This window comes from Siphateles boraxobius, unplaced genomic scaffold (assembly GCF_051911475.1).
Source record: "Siphateles boraxobius isolate OS27281-9 unplaced genomic scaffold, OSU_SipBor_1 5, whole genome shotgun sequence".
In the NCBI taxonomy this organism is placed as follows: Eukaryota; Metazoa; Chordata; class Actinopteri; order Cypriniformes; family Leuciscidae; genus Siphateles; species Siphateles boraxobius.
Genome location: NW_027509141.1, coordinates 31,091,383 through 31,111,660, shown reverse-complemented (window position 1 = coordinate 31,111,660; position 20,278 = coordinate 31,091,383). Strand labels below are relative to the sequence as shown.

At 38.1% G+C, this 20,278-nt stretch overlaps 1 protein-coding gene across 3 annotated transcripts in view; it reads right to left on the bottom strand.

Annotated features, from left to right (window-relative positions):
* camkvb (CaM kinase-like vesicle-associated b) overlaps positions 1–20,278 on the bottom strand; it is a 100,209-nt gene that overhangs the window by 35,729 nt on the left and 44,202 nt on the right. Inside the window, exons 1-2 of one of the 3 annotated variants that reach the window (XM_077203830.1) lie at positions 10,636–10,806; positions 9,330–9,416 (exon numbers count right to left, since the gene is read on the bottom strand). The exons of 1 other annotated variant lie outside the window; for it this stretch is intronic. In XM_077203830.1, coding sequence (XP_077059945.1) covers positions 9,330–9,406 — 77 coding nt within the window. In that variant the 5' untranslated portion in view covers positions 9,407–9,416; positions 10,636–10,806. Of the gene's footprint in view, positions 1–9,329; positions 9,417–10,635; positions 10,842–20,278 lie in introns of those variants that run through there. One more of the 3 variants, XM_077203833.1, reaches the window with a different exon arrangement.

Genomic DNA, 20,278 nt, shown 5'->3' with positions numbered 1-20,278 from the left:
TCAGAGAGCAAAAAAATAGAAAACGCACATGGTTTGGAAGCATGATGTTATACAAGGCTAAATTTAGGAGCCGCCTGTTCCAACATCCGTCACTCAGAATTAGGAGGGGAAAAAAGGAAATGTCTTGTTTTATTTATCTAAGATCAGGAAGTTAAAATAGAACATTTAAATGGACAGGCACATGGAGATGAGGTCTTTGTGTGGGTAACTGAACCACGTGAATGAAAGCCTTTTGAATTAGAGCTTTCAAATACGCTTGGAAGTATTTGACGACATATCCCACGCACACTCAATTCATCTGTTGGAAATGTTCTGCCTGATGAAGTCAACTACATCTCTGTGAATCAGTGAAACTGCTCCTTCTATATAATCTGTCTCACCCTTCTTTGAATTAATCACCTGGTATAAATGGCAGCATTGATTAATAATAGTCATGTATGTTACAGAGAGACATGTATCTAAAGATTATTCAACATAGTGCTTCCTCCATAATTGCGTGCATTGAAATTTAATCATGTAAAAAAAAACTAAAAAAACATTAAAAGCCAATATTTCACATCAACCTCTAAACAAGGTCTTTTTGGGGAACCGATTCAACCAGTGCTCTTTTTCACATGTTCTATTCATATTTTGAACGCATCTTATATTATGCATGCTACATGTTCAAAAAGAGTCAGCACAGCCATGTGCAAGTGCATTATTAACTTAAGAGGAACATGAAATTGCATTCGGCTAGTCTAAATAGTTCTAAGAGTGAAACCCAGGCACTTCATTCAGCTTTTACACACTAGGGTGGGCTGTAACTCCATCAGCTATGTGTACAAATCCACTACCTGTCAGAACTTGATTGCTCTTTATTGATATCTTTATATACATTCATGCAAACACAGGCCAAATACTTGAGTCCTGGCAGTTTTAATGAAAATGGATTTTACAATGTCCTTCACCTGAAAGTGTGACTCTCTGGTCACTGGATCATTCAGCACTGTTACACTGTGTCCCTTTGCAAATATAATTAAATCACAGCATCTGTTGACAGCTAGCTTAACAAAAAAGAATAAGGACAGGCAATAACTTACATAGACATTTTAAAGTGTCGCTTGCTGTCAATCAAAGAATATTCTTGTTGGAGTAGAAACCGAGAGAGATCATGCAAGACACCTTGAGCGCAGTATAAATATCTTGTCAAAAATGCTGCAAAATAAGAAACAGTGTGCCCTTGAGATAACATGAGGGGAGCAGATCCAAAATATAAGTGGATTAAACAGGCTTTCTGATTCATAAAAACAATTTGCATTTCTAGAACATAGTTGTTATAGCTTGTCTAATTATACATTTCTTTTAGTGTAGTTCTCGAACTTAAATTGAAAATGATGTAGGGGTGTGCAATATCATGATTTTAGATAGTAAACGATTAAAATATAAAGAGAGGTTGTAATATCGGGCTACAGTGAATTCAGTTGCAGTTCTTACACCCATGTCCTTATATACTGTAGAACGTGATGTACATTCACATCACATATTTAGCAACGCAGAAGTAGGGTTACGCTCATATGACATTGCAGTTCTTCACCATAATGACAGTTTATTATTTGCATGCGTTTTAAAGCCTTGCCGGTTGAACTTTTTATTTCCACACTGTTCTGAGTGCGTACACCCGAAGCACATGCACACTAAAAGCTAGTCACACGAGTACTAAACCAAGTTCCCTTTCACGGTGACGTTTTTCGGAGGGATCCGACAGAAATGGGATCTTCGCAGAGAGACCAATCTACTTTGAGAGAAACTAAATGAGCCAATGCACATTGGCATGTGATAATTGCACCAGCTGCTTCTATCACGTAGTGCGGGTGAGCAGGAGGTACAACGCATCTTTGCGTTTTGCTTCTGACCCGAGTTGATTCATGTTCTGTTCCAGCAGTCTTACTTCTAAAGAAGATACTACTTTGAGTGTTCTTTTTGGAAGAAGCCCTCTCCTTTGTGTTGGTGTCACAGCACGCTACAGCAGGATCACCTCAGAAAACAAAAAAACAGCTGTTTTCACAGCTCTGAGCCGTGAAAGAGAGAGAGACGCGTGAGTGACAAAGAGACGGACGGAGAGCAGGGAAAGGAAATGCAGCTGAACGAATACGCTGCGTGTTTTAAATGGCGTTAAAAAAATAAATGAATAACGAAACGCAATATGTGGCGGCCGGTGTTGATTCTGTGGCGCACCGCCACAAATTAGTCTAGGTGTGGGAAACACTGGACACCATCACTTCTGTTAGAGCCACCTCTACGAGGCGCCTCTATTCATTGAACTGGAAACTATTCGTTGAGTGGTGTTCTTCCCGACAGGAAGACCCCTGAAGATGACCGGTTAGAGTTGTGCTTTCCTTCCTGCAAGATGTTGCCTTGGCTTTTGGCTTGCTTAGTTGGGGACATTTAATATTCAATAATATTATTGATTTGCCTTACTTAAGGTGGACGTTGACGCAATTTTCTTTTAGAAACAAACTCTGTTATATTATTTTCATGTTATCACTGTGAAGCTGCTTTGATACAATCTGTATTGTAAAAAGCGCTATATAAATAAAGGTGACTTGACTTGACTTGACATGGGTTAGAGTGAAGGCTGTCTCCCTCCACCCTAAAAGTGTATGTCGCCACTATTGCCTTGCATCACGATGCAGTTGAAGGTAAGTCATTGGGAAAGCATGACCTGATCGTCAGGATCCTGAGGGTGACAAGGAGACTAAATCAGCCTTGTTCCCCACCTATACCCTCTTAGGACCTGTCTATGGGGCTCAGCGCACTGCAGAGACCTCCCTTCGAACCGCTGCAGTCAGCAGAGCTAAAGATCCTGTCACTAAAGACAGTGCTCCTCACAGCGCTGGCTTCTATCATGAGGGTAGGGGACCTGCAAGCGTTTTTGGTCAACGAATCATGCCTAGAATTCAGACCGGCTGACTCTCATGTTGTCCTGAGACCCCGGCCCGGATATGTGCCCAAGATTCCTACCACACCCTTTAGAGACCAGGTAGTGAACCTGCAAGTGCTGCAGATAGCAGCAGCTGGCGCAATTATCGCATGCCAATGTGCATTGGCTCGTTTAGTTTCTCTCTAAGTAGATTGGTCTCTCTACGAAGATCCCATTTCTGTCGGATGCCTCCGACGAACGCCAGCCGTCTTCTCTGCACCACGTCTTCTCTGCACCACGTAACCACGTACGTAACCGAGACGTTTTCTTTCGCATCTTATTGTACTTAAATTGTCAAATAAAGGTTTAGAGCATATATTTAAAGGGATAGTTCACCCAAAAATGAAAATTCTGTCAGTATTTACTCACCCTCATGTTGTTCCAACCCCGTAAGACCTTCGTTCATCTTCGGAACACGAATTAAGATATTTTTGATTAAATCTGAGAGCTAGATCACTCCTCCATAGGCTTCTAAGGGATTGACACTTTCCAGCCCCGAAAAGTTATTAAAAACATCGTTAAAATAGTCCAAGTGACTACAGTGGCACCCTTTAGAGACCAGGTAGTGAACCTGCAAGTGCTGCCCTCGGAGAAGGCAGACCCAGCCCTGGCTTTTCTCTGTCCCGTCTACTCCTTGCGGTCATACATGGACAGAACGCAAAGCTTTAGGACCTCAGACCAGCTCTTCGTCTGTTACGGAGGCCAGCAGAAGGGAAAGTCTCCAAGCAGCGCTTAGTCCACTGGATAGTGGATACTATTGTCTTGGCGTATCAATCCCAAGACGTGCCTTGCCCATGGTTGCGCACTCAACTAGGAGTGTTGCTTCCTCCTGGGCGTTGGCTCAAGGCGCCTCATAGAGCTGCGGGCTGGGCGACACCCAATACATTCGCTAGATTCTATAGCCTCCGTGTAGAGCCGGTATCCTCACGTATACTCGCACCATGTTGCCAGTAGTGCGGGGAACCCACTCAAGTGTCGGCTTGCTAGGCCATTCTCGCCTGGTCGGCCAGATAGGTGCGTCTTTTTGCTCCAGTGTGTTCCCCAGAGACGGCTAACCCTGTTGAGTTCATCCGTCACCCTTACGGCAGTCAGACGTTGTGGAGCGTCTGACGCCAGGCCTAACACTCGTATGCATTGAGGAACCTGTGCTAGGCTGGGTGCCCATATGTATCTGTCCCTGCGGCGACCCCATATGTTTTAAATTCCACGGTATGGCTACCCTGTAGGCTAGCCAGTGTCTTTCCCTTAGCAGAGCCCACTCTGCCATCTCTGCGGTGCGCTTCCCACCTAGGATTAGTTTCCCAGGGTTATCCAATGTTCTAACTGAGTGGGTCTTGTGGAACATCAGTGGCCAGGACTCCCCCCATAAGCTTCTGCTCTTAATAAAGGGAGAGAAGTGAGGCTTATACAGGGCACTGGAAGGGCCAACAACATGGCGTGTTAATAGGGATCCCATTTCTGTTCGATCTCGAACGTTGGAGTGACCGGCATGAAAGGGAACGTCTCGGTTACGTATGGTAACCCACGTTCCCTGAAAGAGGGAACAGAGACGTTTGTCCCGATGCCATGTTGTTGTACCATCGCTGCAGACGGCTGTATCCCTGGCTCAGCTCCTCAGCGAAAACCAAAGATGCGTTGCACCTGCTGCTTATTATATACCCGCACTGCGTGATAGCAGCAGCTGGCGCAATTATCGCATGCCAATGTGCATCGTTTAGTTTCTCTCTAAGTAGATTGGTCTCTCTGCGAAGATCCCATTTCTGTCGGATCCCTCCGACGAACGCCAGCCGTCTTCTCTGCACCACGTCTTCTCTGCACCACGTACGTAACCGAGACGTTTTCTTTCGCATCTTATTGTACTTAAATTGTCAAATAAAGGTTTAGAGCATATATTTAAAGGGATAGTTCACCCAAAAATGAAAATTCTGTCAGTATTTACTCACCCTCATGTTGTTCCAACCCCGTAAGACCTTCGTTCATCTTCGGAACACGAATTAATATATTTTTGATTAAATCTGAGAGCTAGATCACTCCTCCATAGGCTTCTAAGGTATTGACACTTTCCAGCCCCGAAAAGTTATTAAAGACATAGTTAAAATAGTCCAAGTGACTACAGTGGCTCAATCTTAAGTTTATCAAGCGACGAGAAAACTTTTTGTGCGTAAAAACAAACAAAAATAACGACTTTATGTCAACTATTCATTTCCTTCTCTGTGGGCCTCTAGTCAGTTAACGTAGTGTGATTGCCTAGAGCTACGTCACACGTAGGCTCACTATTGGCCGACGCTGGTCATGTGTGTGATGCGTGTGACATACAACAACAGAATGTTGGAACATGTAGGTGAGTAAATACTGACAGAATTTTCATTTTTGGGTGAACTATCCCTTTAAGTATACATTTTGTATGCGTGTATATTAGATCTGTGTGTCAGGTCTTAAAGTGACAGCAACCTAAAAACCTTCTGCCGCCTGTGTAATTAAGGTTAAACAAAATACAAAATGAAAATCACTCACTGCTCTTGACTGAATAACTTCAGTAGCTTTAATAATAATCAGTGTATAAGATAGTGTACAAGATACAGTAAAGTCTGTGTAGTGTTTCATTTTTCCATTTGCTTAATCAATTTCTAACTTGAATGCTGTTAAATAGACCTACTTTGGCTGGAAAACATTAAAGCACTGTTTATTACATTTCTATCTTGTATTGTATTTGTCCTTTTATTTGTAATTTGCATTCTTGTTCTTACTCTTCTAATTTTAAATAACAAAGACAAAATAATGAAATCAAATAAAGTTAAATAAATTAAGTTGTAAGGCTAAATTTTTACAATAGGGAAATTAATTTGGCTTTACTGATATTATATTTTTGCCATATCGCCCAGCCCTAAAATGATGGATAACTTAAAATAATGAAATTTTACACTGCAGAACAAAAAAAAAGTTTCAAAAGCATTAGAAAAGATGTGATGCTCAGATGATGTCATGGATCATGGGAATAAAGTCATCATAATTCCTCATACAAACGATTCAGAGAGATGAAAATGTCTTCAGTGGCAGCATGAATCAATGCGGAGGTGAAATATTAATCAATTTTTGATTTAAAATTCCCCTTCAAATTCGCTATTTATGGGGGCTATCAGCTGGAGTGGAGCTTTGAAGTTGCCTCATGCCACAAGTAACCCTTTCAGCGGAGAGCCATGCTTCAGCTATATCCTACTACCCTTTTGTCTCTGAGAAAGTCTTGAGGTCATTGAAGGCTATGTTGTTTGAGTTTAAAAATAAAAGGACCCATTCCCTTCAATCAATGTGACTATGTATATATGTATATACTATGTTGTTATTATTCTTTTTACTATTGGAGAAAGGAATGGTCTGCCAAAAGATTACTGACACACATCTTGCAATGGACCATTTTGGACACATCACTTTGTACCCACAAGGGGAGAAATGCCTGCAGCCTTTCATCTTTCAGCTGGGACATATTCAATACTACCAAAGCTAAAATCGTATGTCCTAGTCAATGGTGCAGAACTGAACAGAATCGTTATTTTAATGAAAACCTGCCACAACTATTCTGTAGATTAATTTATCCCAACTGCTATGATAAAGTAAAATCCATGACCTCTTGTAGTCTCTCCCTACGGGACACAGTGCTGCCAGTAATGATGGCTACCTTAGATCATAAAGAACAAGGGAATGGGAGCATATAATCTCTATTAATCATCACACGACAAAGACTGGTGCACTTTGTTTCAGTGACTCTTATGCATGTGGCTTTAACTATTACACCCCTTAATTCCCAACACCATTAGGAGAATGTGAATAAATTAATGCTTATGCCGATTACTGTAAGAACTAGAAAAAATACACAAAATAAAAGTTAGCTGAGGATTTCAGGGTCGTGCTAAAGCTAATATGATCCTGGCCAACATAAGCTACTTTACACACAATCATTCGGTGGGGAAAAATATGGCTGCTTCCTCCAGTTTTGCTGATGGTGTGACATTTTCAGCTTTGTGTGATTTTTTTTAGAACCTCCACCAGATCATTATTATAGTCTTGGAGACACAGAGAGCAAGAGGTTCGCTCTGGTTGTTATCTCTCAGGAAAGGTCAAAGGAATGCCAACAGAGTGCCCCAGGGGTCAGTTACCTATTGACTGAGGTCTTGAACACTAATGGCTTACAAAAAAATATATACAAATGAGCCTGCTGGTTCCTGACGGCCGAAGTTTTGCATAAACTATACACTTTCAGGCTGATGACAGGCCAAGAGTGTTGTCTGTTCTTTTTTGTGCAGTGATTAAAGGGTTACATTTTATGGATAAACCTTGTGAGCACATGCGAGTTAAGGCTATCCCATGACTTCTTAAATTTGCCATAAAGACTTAATGCTGCATAAAAGCTAATATGCGCCAGCTCAGACCCTCCTCAGCAGCCATTCTTTCATGTTCTTGCTTTCAACAGTGAGGCGCTGTAAAGCGGAATGGAACAGAACGAGGTGCCTCAGGAAACATTTAAAAGTTTAATTTCTTTTAACTTGAAATTCTTGCCGCTTAAGGTGGAAGACATCCATCTAGCATTTTTACATAAAAAACAATAAAAACAGCATAGATGGACACCAGAACACATTCTGAGTGAGTGGCCCCTTAGCTCTGTGTAAATGAAAAAAATGGAGCCTTTTGAAATTGTCATGACAGTCATAGATTATTTTTTTTTCTATACTCTATATATCATTTCATAGCATTATTTCTGAGTGTGAATTTTCTATAAATGCCTTTATATATGCCTTTGCAAAGGTGTAGGCTGCCTGTGTAAATGCACCTTTTCATGTTTATACAGATGCAGTTTCTGTGCCACAGCATTAGGCTTTTCTGTCTGGATTGTTTCCCAGACAATCCAGTTGAAGCATACAGTATGCAGACATTACCTGATCATAAAAGCTGTTTTTATATCTTGACACTATTCAATGCTTTTGAGCCAGAGTACAATGTGCTTCTGCCTACAGTTTGTATTAAAACAAAGCAAAAGTGAATAAGCATGGTACTCTAAGCGCTTTTGGATTCCTTAGGGATGAAAAAAGCAATGTCAGACCTTATGCAGAGAACTGATTCATTTGAATGTTACTGCCTTTTATAAAGCATCAGCAATCCAATAAATCAGCCACGTTTCCAACTGTACGGTGTCATTTTTAGGTACAATCAAAACTGAAGAATGCTATTTAGCCTCTTGTGCATAAAAATTACTGATCTGATTCCCACTAGAAATCCCTACAAACATACATTAAATTGGCCAAGCTACTGCTGGCTTAAACTGCTGTCCACTTTATGCAACATTTGTCTGGATCTACTTACTGGAATACAGTCAGTCAGACCACAAAAGTCACTTAGGAGCCGTTGCTTAGTACAAGTGCTCCAACACCATAGTGGTTAGCAGGCAACATGAATCTTGCAGCATTTTGTGATCACAATTTCGCCTCTTTACCATTTCATTCCCTGTCCTCTCTCTACAATTCCTATCAATAAAAGTGGCAGTATTTCATTTAGCTACTTGAAGGCAGTATTCAATCATCTCTAGCCATACAAAACCCTTTACTAAACCCAGTCCCATGATTCAAATTACAGTTCAGGTCCCTTTAAAAGTGTAATAATATTTATGTCACATGTCAAAAGTTATTATCCATCTCTCAGGAGAAAATGATAGGGGGTGACTTTGTTCTGATAGAAGACTCCATAAAAAGCCAAAGATCTGTCAAAACGAGATGAGTAAGCTCACTCAATCACCACTGGATGTAATAAATGTACTCACAGTCTGCAAAATACAATTCAGGCAACATGTAATCATGCAAAACAATGTAATGTTCATTTAAAGAACACTCATTAAGCAGCATGCACAAACTGAGCAACAAAAGAGGTCAACGGTTTCCCACAAGCACTTGCTAAAAGACCACGTGAGACACAGTTGGACCCCATATGCTCCTAAGGGCTAACCAAACATCTGCATAAATTCTCAAATTCAGTAGAAATATAATCATGAAAAGCACTAAAACATGTATGAGTATTTATTTCTTATTATTATTAATCAGGTTAACTGTCCTGCAACTATCAGTGTAATTTCAGATTAGATGTGCTTCCAGCAGAGCAGCTCCTGTTATGCATGGGTAGAAGAGGATGTCTGCTATCCGGAGGTAGTATTCACAGTTGTCCACATAACTGACATAACTGACTCCAACAGTATGGAGGAACTCTGGTGTTGATCAGTGGAGTAGTACAGTGTGTCAGCCACGTTTCAGCACCACGGACAGCAACACTAGCCCACATGAAGCACTTTATTTGAGTACTATAAACTTAGATAGTAATGACCCAATCCTACCTGGTTTCATTTATAAGCAGAAAGGACTGATGGTACATCCCATAGCAGTACATGAGCAGTTGTGGTGAAAGGCTCATATTGGCACAACTCAACAAAGACAAGACAAACACATAATGCAAAGTGAAAATGATAAGAACATAGAAAATGAATATGCAAACACTATTTATTCTGTTTTCTCTTAGCATAATGATCTCAACACCACTTTAAAGAATAAAAGTTATTTTATTCTTTAAAGTGGTGAAGCAACATCATAATGGCTATTATCATTTACATTATGAGGGCACCAAATAAAGGCACCATTAAAACAATGAATGAATAATTGACACTGATTAATAATAGATCATTTATGTTTAGACAACAACTGATGAGTTGGTTAAGTGTTTTTTTCATAATAAATGTTTTAAAATGGGTCAATCACTGTCAAAAATGTATACAAAGAACATTGCTTAATGTATTGCTTGTTAAAAGTGACTAATTGGATTGGGGAGGGGTATTTTGTGTCAACTTTTACACTTCATGAACATAAAGAAAAAATTTGATGGTCGTCTTTCTCAAAACAAATTAAATTAAACAAGTTCTTAAGTACAGAAAGTGTTTTTTTTTTTTTACTACTAAGTATTTATTATGAATGAATGCATGTGTCTATCATCCCTCTATGATGGCTGATGCTTTTACACAACTGTCTTTTCAACAAGTAGTCCAACGTTTACCAGTTACTAATTCGCATAATTTATTAGACTAAAATGAGCAAGGACGTCAATAACTTCGTTATTCATCTCAACAAGACGTCGAATAAAGACCCTCAGAATAAGGTAGAACTCATACTATATGACTTTTCAGCATCAATATTATTAAACAAACAAATTATACTGTGTTATTTATAAGATATAATATTGTTGCATTTTAAGATAATCACACAAAAACAATTCGGTTTAAAACATAGACGCGCCGTAAGTTAGCCTATTATAAAGCCTTCCGAGGCAGTGCGTCTTTAATGCAGCACATCACATTAAATAAATACATAAATAAAGCTGAACAGGTTTTTTAATGTTGATGTCTATTTTGTATCTATGCTGGTATTACTCACTACTTATATAATAACACTGCACTGCAACATGAACACACATGTAAAGTGTGACCAAAACAGTGAGTGCATACCGTGTAATGTTTGTCATTGTTCTGCTATTTAAAGTTATTATTTGTCGAATAAAGCCTGCAAAAAGCTTCCCTTCGTCGTATTTTACGCACTAACTCACTGCAACCACTTAAGTTATGTTCAACACGGCGTCATTAATGCAAAACTTACTTTTCCAGTCGTGAGTAGAAATGCCCTCAAGTTCTCAGTCCAGAAGTCTTCTGGACGAACCGAAGTTCTTGTCGGTGTCCGTTAATTTTTGGCGGTTATTCTCTGTAACGGTCGCAAATTCCGCGGATTCCTTCCCATATGTTTCGCTCTGGCGTGTTTTTTCTCAGTCGCGAGAGGATGATGGAGATGAGCGCGCGTGAACGACTGAGAGAGAGAGAGAGAGAGAGAGAGAGAGAGAGAGAGAGAGAGCAGCTCACGTGAGATAAAGAATACGCGTTAATCTGACAGTCATTTGTAGGGGTGTGGCCATCTAGTATCATAAGAGAAAATATTAAGAACCTAACGTACTGTTTTGCACACTTGTCCTGTTGCTCATGAGGGGGAGAAATACAGCACAATACTCAGTTATTTTAATTAGTGCATAATGAGAAGTGGTTAATCACACAAAAGTGCTCTAGTGTGATGGGGCAAAACTATGTTTATAGAACCACTTTATTAATTAAGATTAAAGAAAAAATCCTTGTTTACAGTATCTTTTAAATGTTTATAAAGATAAATGTGTATCATTTGTGTAAGAAAATAATGTATTTGAATGTAGCGAATGAAGAATTATCAGCTTGTATGCATCATCATGAGGAGTAAGTAGGGTAGGTTGAGTTAAGATGCTATTTAAAGATATAACTTTAAAGCATACAAGCATACATAAATCTATAGTGTCTAATTTGGGGAGTAAGGAATTCACTGTCAACAACTGATCATGCAGCAGAGGAAATACTTTTACACATCATCATAAGGTGAAAGTGTGATTAAGGTCAGGCAAGTAACTGCATTGTTTCTTCATGAATGAATGCACGTCATTCGGCTGATTTTTCACCTAAATGTTTACAAATGTGTATTATTGAGTCACTTTATGGCATAAGATTAAAGGAAACTATACTCATTTCACGTTTGAATTGAGTTAAACGTGATCAGAAGGACATATTTTGGATCACGATAATACAGAGACCACATCCTCAGTGAAACAGCATAGCAGAAGGGGTCGAACTCAGCCACCATGGAGAATTTGTTGTTTCAAGCTACTTTCCTACTCACAATAGCAGTTTGCCCCTAAGGGTCTCAATGTCTAAAAGAATTAGTTGAAGCATAAGTGTATATATCTGCTTGAGTGGCTTCATGCATTTCGCATAAAACCATGAAATATGATTCAATCATATGAAGACTACCTTGACTGAATATGTGCTATATGTCCACACATGATTGGTTTCTCCTCTATTCCATAATCTAGTCTCTTACGAGTAAACAAGACATTTGATTTGGATGATTGCACACCAAGCTGAGCTGCTATGCGTGGACAGAAGAGGATCTCCTGACATAAATCTGGATGTTTACTATCCATACTATTCATTCTCACATCAAAATCCACCAGAAACCACAATAATCTGCACAACCTCACATTCATTTGACACTTATTACTGTTACAGTACTGTAAACTGAAAACCAAAGTACCCGCCATCAGGTTCATAGGATGGAAATGACCTTTATAATCAAAAGGGACCAATGAAATGGCACATATTTTGGAGGGTTTTGAATCACTATTGCATTTACAAACTGATAAAAATAATCACAGCAGTCTTTCAAAACAGTTGAAATCAGAAAACAGAATACATTCAAATGTCTGATATCAACACACTGATAGCATCTAAAATGTTAAATTATTATGTACACAAATAATCTTCTGAAAAGTGGTTGAAACTAAAATTGCCAGCTTTTGTCACCATTACCATCATATTTAATTCATCTAATTTAATATCAATAACAATAAAAATCAACAAATAAATTCCAATAATTCAAAATTTTAAACACTTCAAATTATTTGTATAAACTTTGTCTCTAGTTGTTCATAAAAAGTGTAATGTTTTAGATGCCCTCAATATACATTGATTGATCACCACCAATGACTAGTTAACCCGTATTACCTTCACTAACGAGGTCCTCACATTCATTGGTTTTAATATGAAACATGCCAGTCAATTCTTAACTCTAAAAACTCTAAAGAAACTGTGACCAGAGGCTTTATTTTTCTTGTTTATTTTAATTCCTTGTCTATGTTAAAAATACAAAACTGAGATGAGGCTAAACTCACTGTTTTTGAATATAGGGTAGTGTTCATCTGTGTTATCACAGTGCTCATGCACTGTTAACATCACAAAATTACACAAGCCTGTGTTTCTATGGTTACAGATTATCACAGGCAAATATGCACAGCATGAAAATCATGACTGGTGGAATGGAAGGGAGACAAAAAAAGTGATGAAAATATACTGAAAAGGTTTATAAGCATCTATAGAATTGAACTATAATAAAAGGTTAAAGTGGATTCACCGAAATCTTTTGCACATCTTTACATACGGATCAAATGAATAAATGCTTGAAGCATTACAGTATAGTCAACTTAAATGATGCATTATGGCTTCAGAATGAGCATTTATGCTGTGCTGAGCATTCATAAATTCTGAAGACCTGGACCTCTAGAGATGTGACCCACTGCTCTACAAATCCACATAAAATATCCCCTGACATAAATTATTAGGCATCCAGTTATGATTTGTTTTTTTTATTTATGGGCACATCATATATCATATAAAGCAATCCAATATGTCAGTAGCTCGTACTCTAAGAATAAAGTAAGAAACATGGGATTTAAGGACTATATGTGTGATGCTAGCTGGTGGTGTGATATTATGGAAGAACCCTGGGGTTTGGAAGTTGATGTTGATCTGGTTGGATCTCCTTCTTACAACAACTGATCTCTCAGCTGAGTGTATAGCAAGGATTTACTAATCAGTATGGTGCCTCCACTCAATTACTACAAGGCAACAACAAATCCAAACTGACACTATTCGTTTTCTTTTTAATATGAATGATGCATCAGTGAGAGAGTTGGAGAGATGAAAAATTGGAGAGGTGTATGGCATGAATTTGAGGCAACACCGAATCCCTGTCCTTTAAGTCAACATAAATTAAAACTGACCCCTTTCTAATGCAAATTCCTGGTCTTACTCCAAACAATTCAAATCCTGCCCTCATCTTTTCATGGAATATCATGTTTTACTCAAAAAAAAATTGTAAATAAAAAAGGGAGTGGAGTAAACATTTCACCATCAAATCAAAATGGACTATTCTTGTTTTTGATGTAATATTTATATACAGGTATTTATTATAAATGATTTATGCATGTACTTCATCATTTAATTTTTTTTTGGGCAAAATAACTTCCCCTCCCTCTTGTAGTGATACATCTTCTCTTCCCCTGATGACGTGTTTACTAATGTGAGGGCGGGGCAACCTGTCACTCACATGAGATCAACCAATAGCAAACCACAACCTTCCAATCAATTCCAAATGGACAAAATCAAGTATCTTACTCGAACATACGTCACAATAGAGAAGAAAAGACTCTTGCAACTTCTGTTTCATGTTTACTTTAAGTTGCAATCATCTTAAGCTCTCACATATATCAAAAATCCAACCTAAATTCACAACAGGTTGTTTTTGAAGCGATTCAAACAACTGCCATTAGTGTGTCTATGCCATGTGGAAGAGCAGCTGCAGTGGCTAAAACAGAGATGGTTTGAATCCTTAAGGAAACATCATAATGAAAGCAGAAAGTGGAAAATGCTGCCTCGGGGATCTGCTCTGCCGTCCCATGTGTGCCGCTCCCCAAGCTATATTACATATACGTACTGAATATCTGTGTGTTGACACGCACAATGTGTGCAATGTGACAACGTTCCCTAGAGATTGCTGTGTGGAAACATTCTCCACTATGGATCAAGACCATGGGGGGGGGGGGGGGGGCACTCTGTACATTATGGTTTAATGTCAAGACATTGTGACAATGTTATGATGCTTCCACTGAATGTGACAAATAAGCCCTCTACCAAATAATTAAATCACTACAAGAGAGAGTGAAATTAGCCGGACCCTGCAGCAAAAGCAGTTAGATAATGCTTGAGGAAACATGTGAAATCTCAATATATAAAATATAAATGAAGCTTCCCAATCATTAAACCAAGAGCTATGGCTGCACTGATGGAAATTACTCATTTATCGTGGCTTCCAGAGTTTTTATAAATAAGTCTAATCATCTGCATCAGAATTCTCACACTGACATTTTCTTATCTTACAATATGCTTGATGCGGTAACAATATTAAAAGATTTTATTCAAGTTTCTGCTTTAAAATGACTGTAAGAAGCACAAGTTACTTATTTCTTAGTACAGATGTAGTTAAATCTATCTTTACATTTCCAGAAAAACGAATTCAATTAATTTCCAGTGAAATTACCAACCTTGAACTGATAAAGATATACGCCTTCAATGCTGTGTACATTTGTTTGGAGAAAAGTGTCTGCAAAATGGATATATGTAAATTTAAACGCCCTGACTGACATTTATTTTGGGACTGTAGAGCTGCAGTTAACCATGAAATTGTGGTCAAATTTACCTGTGAACATCAAAATCGGCAGAAATTTTGTACACGCATTCCTTAACACTTCAGAGTGTCAAAACTTTGCAGGGATGTTCATGACCCTAAATGAGAAATTGTATTTCCAACAATGAAGGTCCAATAATCACGGTTGATGATGGTGCAATGACTCCATACCGGTGTGATGACTCCGACCCCCAACCAGATGAACTGGATAAATATTGTGAAAGTTCTGATCCCATCTGACTTCTGACCTATAATGCTGCCTGAATCATAATCATACACTGTTCGTTCATTGGCCAAAGGGGAACTGGCTCCCTGACTGAACTTGGGTTCTCCCAAGGTTTTTTTCTCCAATCTGTCACCTGATGGAGTTTTGGTTCCTTGCCACTGTTGCCTTTTCGCCTTTCTTCACCTTTGTCGCCATGGCTTTTGGCTTGCTTAGTTGGGGACATTTAATTTTGTAATTAACAATACTATTACAACATTATTTTCCTGTTATCTCTGTAAAGCTGCTTTGAAACAATCTGTATTGTAAAAAGCGCTATATAAATAAAGGTGACTTGACTTAAGTTTTTCAAAATGTTAGATTGGGGCAATACCGTTTTTTGACCATGTAACATTTTTATCTCCAGTTTATTTATTTAATAAATATTCTTGAAAGGAATTACAGGCATATCGGATGCTAGAGTTCAACTCGCGCTCACATATCACGGATCAATAAACACATTACAAAAACAAAACTAGATAAGGTGGAAATATCTCCTTAAAGTACTGTAACTATTGCAGGTTACTACTTTTCTCCTTAAAGCGTAGCAAGAGTTAGGTCAAGAGAGTTGTGTAAGACATAAAGCTGAAGGCATTTCATAACATTCAAAGAAAAAAGGAATGCGTGGCAGAAAGTCAATGTCAAAACATGGTAAATTCGCCCTTCTGTGGCACTATCTGCAGCGCTTTTGTGTGTTGAAGCTCTGACGCAAGTCATGTGAAAGGGTCTTAACACCTTCCTAATTGTGTATATGTTTCCAGTTTGAAGCTTTTAAACTCCTATCTTTGAATGCTGAACTACAAAACAGAACAAATGAGAGCTGAGAGGTGACTATGAGCTTTCTAAAGCACTTAAATTCAGCCCAAATGCCTCCTCAGTCCTAAAATCTTCCCATTTTAGAAAACCTATCTGAGAAAATACTCTCCCTCCAGAATCCATGCTGGATCTATTTATCACTTCTGGGTCAGTCTGTTGTGCCTCCAAGTAAGCAAATCTTCATTTTCTTTGTCTCTGAGAGATTTGATCTGGAAATATAATTCAATTCCAACAGATGCATTGTCTTTATACATTTTCCTCTAACACTTTCATTGTACAGTCTTCTCAGAAGGTGTAGTCTGTACATGGACACTGGGTAGGAAGACAGACAAAATGGTTAACCTGCAGGTAACTGGATCATAACAACAAGATCTTTATTGCTTCTTAAAGGAGAAGTATGTAATTTTTTGCACCACTAGGACCATAAAACAGAATTGGTCGATATGTTTGTACAGGAACTCAACCTACTAATAGCTTACTTAGTCTCTGAATAATAACCTGGGACAGTAGAAAGCGATTAAACATTGGGAAAAAAATACACAGTTCACCTTAATAGGTGTTATGAAAATAGATAACATGATTATATTCAGCAACAAACAGCACATGTTGACCTTTATCATCATCCACAGCCATTTTCTCAAATTACACCTCTCTGATTAGGCCTCATCAGAAAGAAAATAGAGCCTCCTTTTAAAGGTCTAATACTCTGCCTCTTTTCTAACAGGCAATAATTAGAGAGAATTTCCTCCAACAGAAAGATGCTTCGAGGTAGAGGTCAACAGTTCACTGATGGATGTGACCTGAGTCAGACTCTGTCACAGTAATATACACTCAAATAGTTGGCTTTAAGCAAATGTAGCTGTTGTATCATTTACACAGCTGTGTCATGTTCATATCCCCTTTACTTATGCTTTAAGATCAAAATATTAAATTCACAATTTTTAAAGGATGGTAATCATATGAGTTTGCTTTAATCACAATAAAGTGAAACTAAAATAAAATAATTACAAAACGTGTGTGTGTGTGTGTGTGTGTGTGTGTGTGTGTGTGTGTGTGTGTGTGTGTGTGTGTGTGTGTGTGTGTGTGTGTGTGTGTGTGTGTGTGTGTGTTGTGTGTGTGTGTGTGTGTGTGTGTGTGTGTGTGTGTGTGTGTGTGTGTGTGTGTGTGTGTGTGTGTGTGTGTGTGTGTGTGTGTGTGTGTGTGTGTGTGTGTGTGTGTGTACTTCAAGTCCTCCTGTAAGGTAAAGCTCAATTCTAACATTATAGCTATAGCTCTTCATTTCCATCTTGTTTGCTTGATTTAATTGTGATTGTTTAAATAATCTGGTTATAATCGATGAAGTTTAAGGTTTATTTTTCTTTCTTTGTTCTTTTTTTTTCATTACAGAGGCAGCAGGCCTCTTAGAATGGCATTCACACTTTATATGCCTAAAGTAACTTTGCAACATGTCAACAGTTTGATTTCCAGTGAGCAACAACAAACCTCAAAGTCAAAATGAATGACATTGATATGATCTTGCCTGAAAGCTGTTCATGTTACAAAGGACACTGTTTACAAAGCCTGAATATGAAAACTCAAAACTCAGTACCATACAACTAGAATGAATTCACTGATCATTCTTTTAGACAAATGACAGAGTAAAGACCAGTGAGGATGTAGAAAACCATCCTCATCCCAGTGAAGCTGATTTATATTATTCAGATTTCTTTATTTAGATATAGTCATAAAAATTATTCATGAGGTTCAACCCTGACAACCTTGCACCAAGTAGCAAAATCCCTCACACAAATCTTTTAAATGTGCAAGTGTTTACTTTATACTGCAGGTGTTCTCAGGATCATCTCAGCATTGAATCCCCAGCTTTTAAAATAAAGATATGCTTTAATTAGTGGAAATTACTGACATTTGTGTGGAAGTTCAACAAATTGCAAGTTTCACAATTTTCAGCAGAATTCCTATTACTCAAATTTTAAATAATTCTTAGAAAAAAATGGTTCAATGGTGTTCTACATAGAACCCATAGGGTTCTTGATTTAATTTTAAAGAACCCTTTGTGCCAAAAAGGTTCTATATAGGGAGAAATGTCTAGTTAAGTCAAGTCACCTTTATATAGCACTTTATATTGTTTCAAAGCAGCTTTAGTGATAACACAAAAATTATTCAATGATGCAAACATAATTTATTTCGGCTGTACAGCAGCTCTAAAAGAAAATAGTGTCATTGATCAAATGAAGTCAGTTCAGTGTTGTTTCAGTTCCATTGTAAAGATCATCAATTAAATGAGTTCACAAATGTCTTAAATGATTGGATATTATTTTTATGTTTAACGAGTTTTTTTGGATACACTTTATTTTAAGTCTGTCTGTGTTACAGTGACTTTGCAATTACATGTCAACTAACTCGCATTCATTTTCAACTGCATTTGAACTAACTCTCAGAGCATTAGTAGACTGTTAGGTTAGAGTTAGGTGTGTTAGGGTTTAGGTTAGTAGAATAAGTTGACAGGTAGTTGCAAAGTTACATATAGTCAATAGAATGTCTGTTGGGGGAGCATTAAAAAAAGTGTTAGCAGATATTAAGCAGACATTCTACTAATACAAACTACTAATGTAGTTGCAAAGCTACTTATAGTTAGTAAAATGTCTAAAGTGGACTATCAAAACATAATTAAATAATCAAAACTAAATCCATAAAATTATCCCATGATGAGACCCTTAAAAGTGTCTATATACTGCATTACACCTGACAGAACCCTTCAAGGTTCCATATAACATTTTCTTCTAGGAGTGTATATGTGTAAACCATCCAATAACCCTACATGTATTAAACTTTAAAGAGAGACTAGCTTGATATTGTGTCTAAATGACACATCAAATCATATGGTTTGTTGAGAAGTTTTCATGATAAAGCAGGTGAACAAAACCTGAAAGAAGGACTTAAACTCAAAAATGAAAGACTACTTCTGCAAGGAGCAATGAAATTTGTTCTGGCACATCAAGCAAATACGGTTGCGCTTCTGTTTATGTTCGCTGACCAATGTTTATATGTGAATAAAGCCTACATTTTATCCGTTCATCATAAAAAGCGATTTAATCTCTTCAGAAAATTTGGACTAAACCGCTCAATTTGTATAATTTATCTATATGATCTCTCTGAATGAGCGATAAAGTGGCAGTTGCGTAGCTATCAATGGAGTGATAAAAATGAAAAATATCTTCAACTGTGTTTCGAAGATGAATGAAAGTCTTACGAGTTTGGAACGACATGAGGGTGAGTAATTGATGACCACTTTTACATTTTTGGGTGAACTAACCCTTTAAGACAAATATTGGCATCAAAAAGAATTGTTGCTCGGCTGAAACAAACACCCAGAACACCCTAGAAAAAAGTTTTGCATGGGCATCCATCATCAGAAAATGTAAACATTAACAATAAATCTGACTGGAAGATGTCAGTCTACAGTGATGAATTTCAGGTCTCTTTGAAGCATCTTTCTCTGAGTATCTGCTCAGTTCCTGGAAGCGACTATAGGAATGAAAGTATTATGTGGGCAAATAATACTGACAATGCTTTCTGTTTACCAACATGTTGCTGTTTTTCCATCAGTGGTGGTAAAGAAGAACCATTACACCAGAATGGTGACTGAAAGCCTTAATGATCGAACAGATTTCCAGAGCGTCACCGACTCTGACTGCAGGTGGTGTGGTACAAACGCTCCTCCCAGCGGGGTTCGGTATATTTTTATTCTTGTTGGATCATTTGCTGAGTATGGCTCCTTAGACCAGCACTGACTGAATCATCATAATTAAAACTGATAAAAAGTAACGAACAGATACATTTTGAAAATTAAGGGGACACTTTTAAAGGACAGATTTATGACAGAGATCTTAGCCTCATTAAAAGAGTTGGGGGAAATGTGAGCAAAAGGCACTTTTTTTTTACCCGAAGCCTTCCAACGCAACTCCCCAGAGAGACCCTGCGACTGCTAGAAAATCACAGCACCGTAATGAACCCCACAGGAATACCCCCACTCCGACATACACAGCTAAATAAAGCCTCGGAAAATTTCCA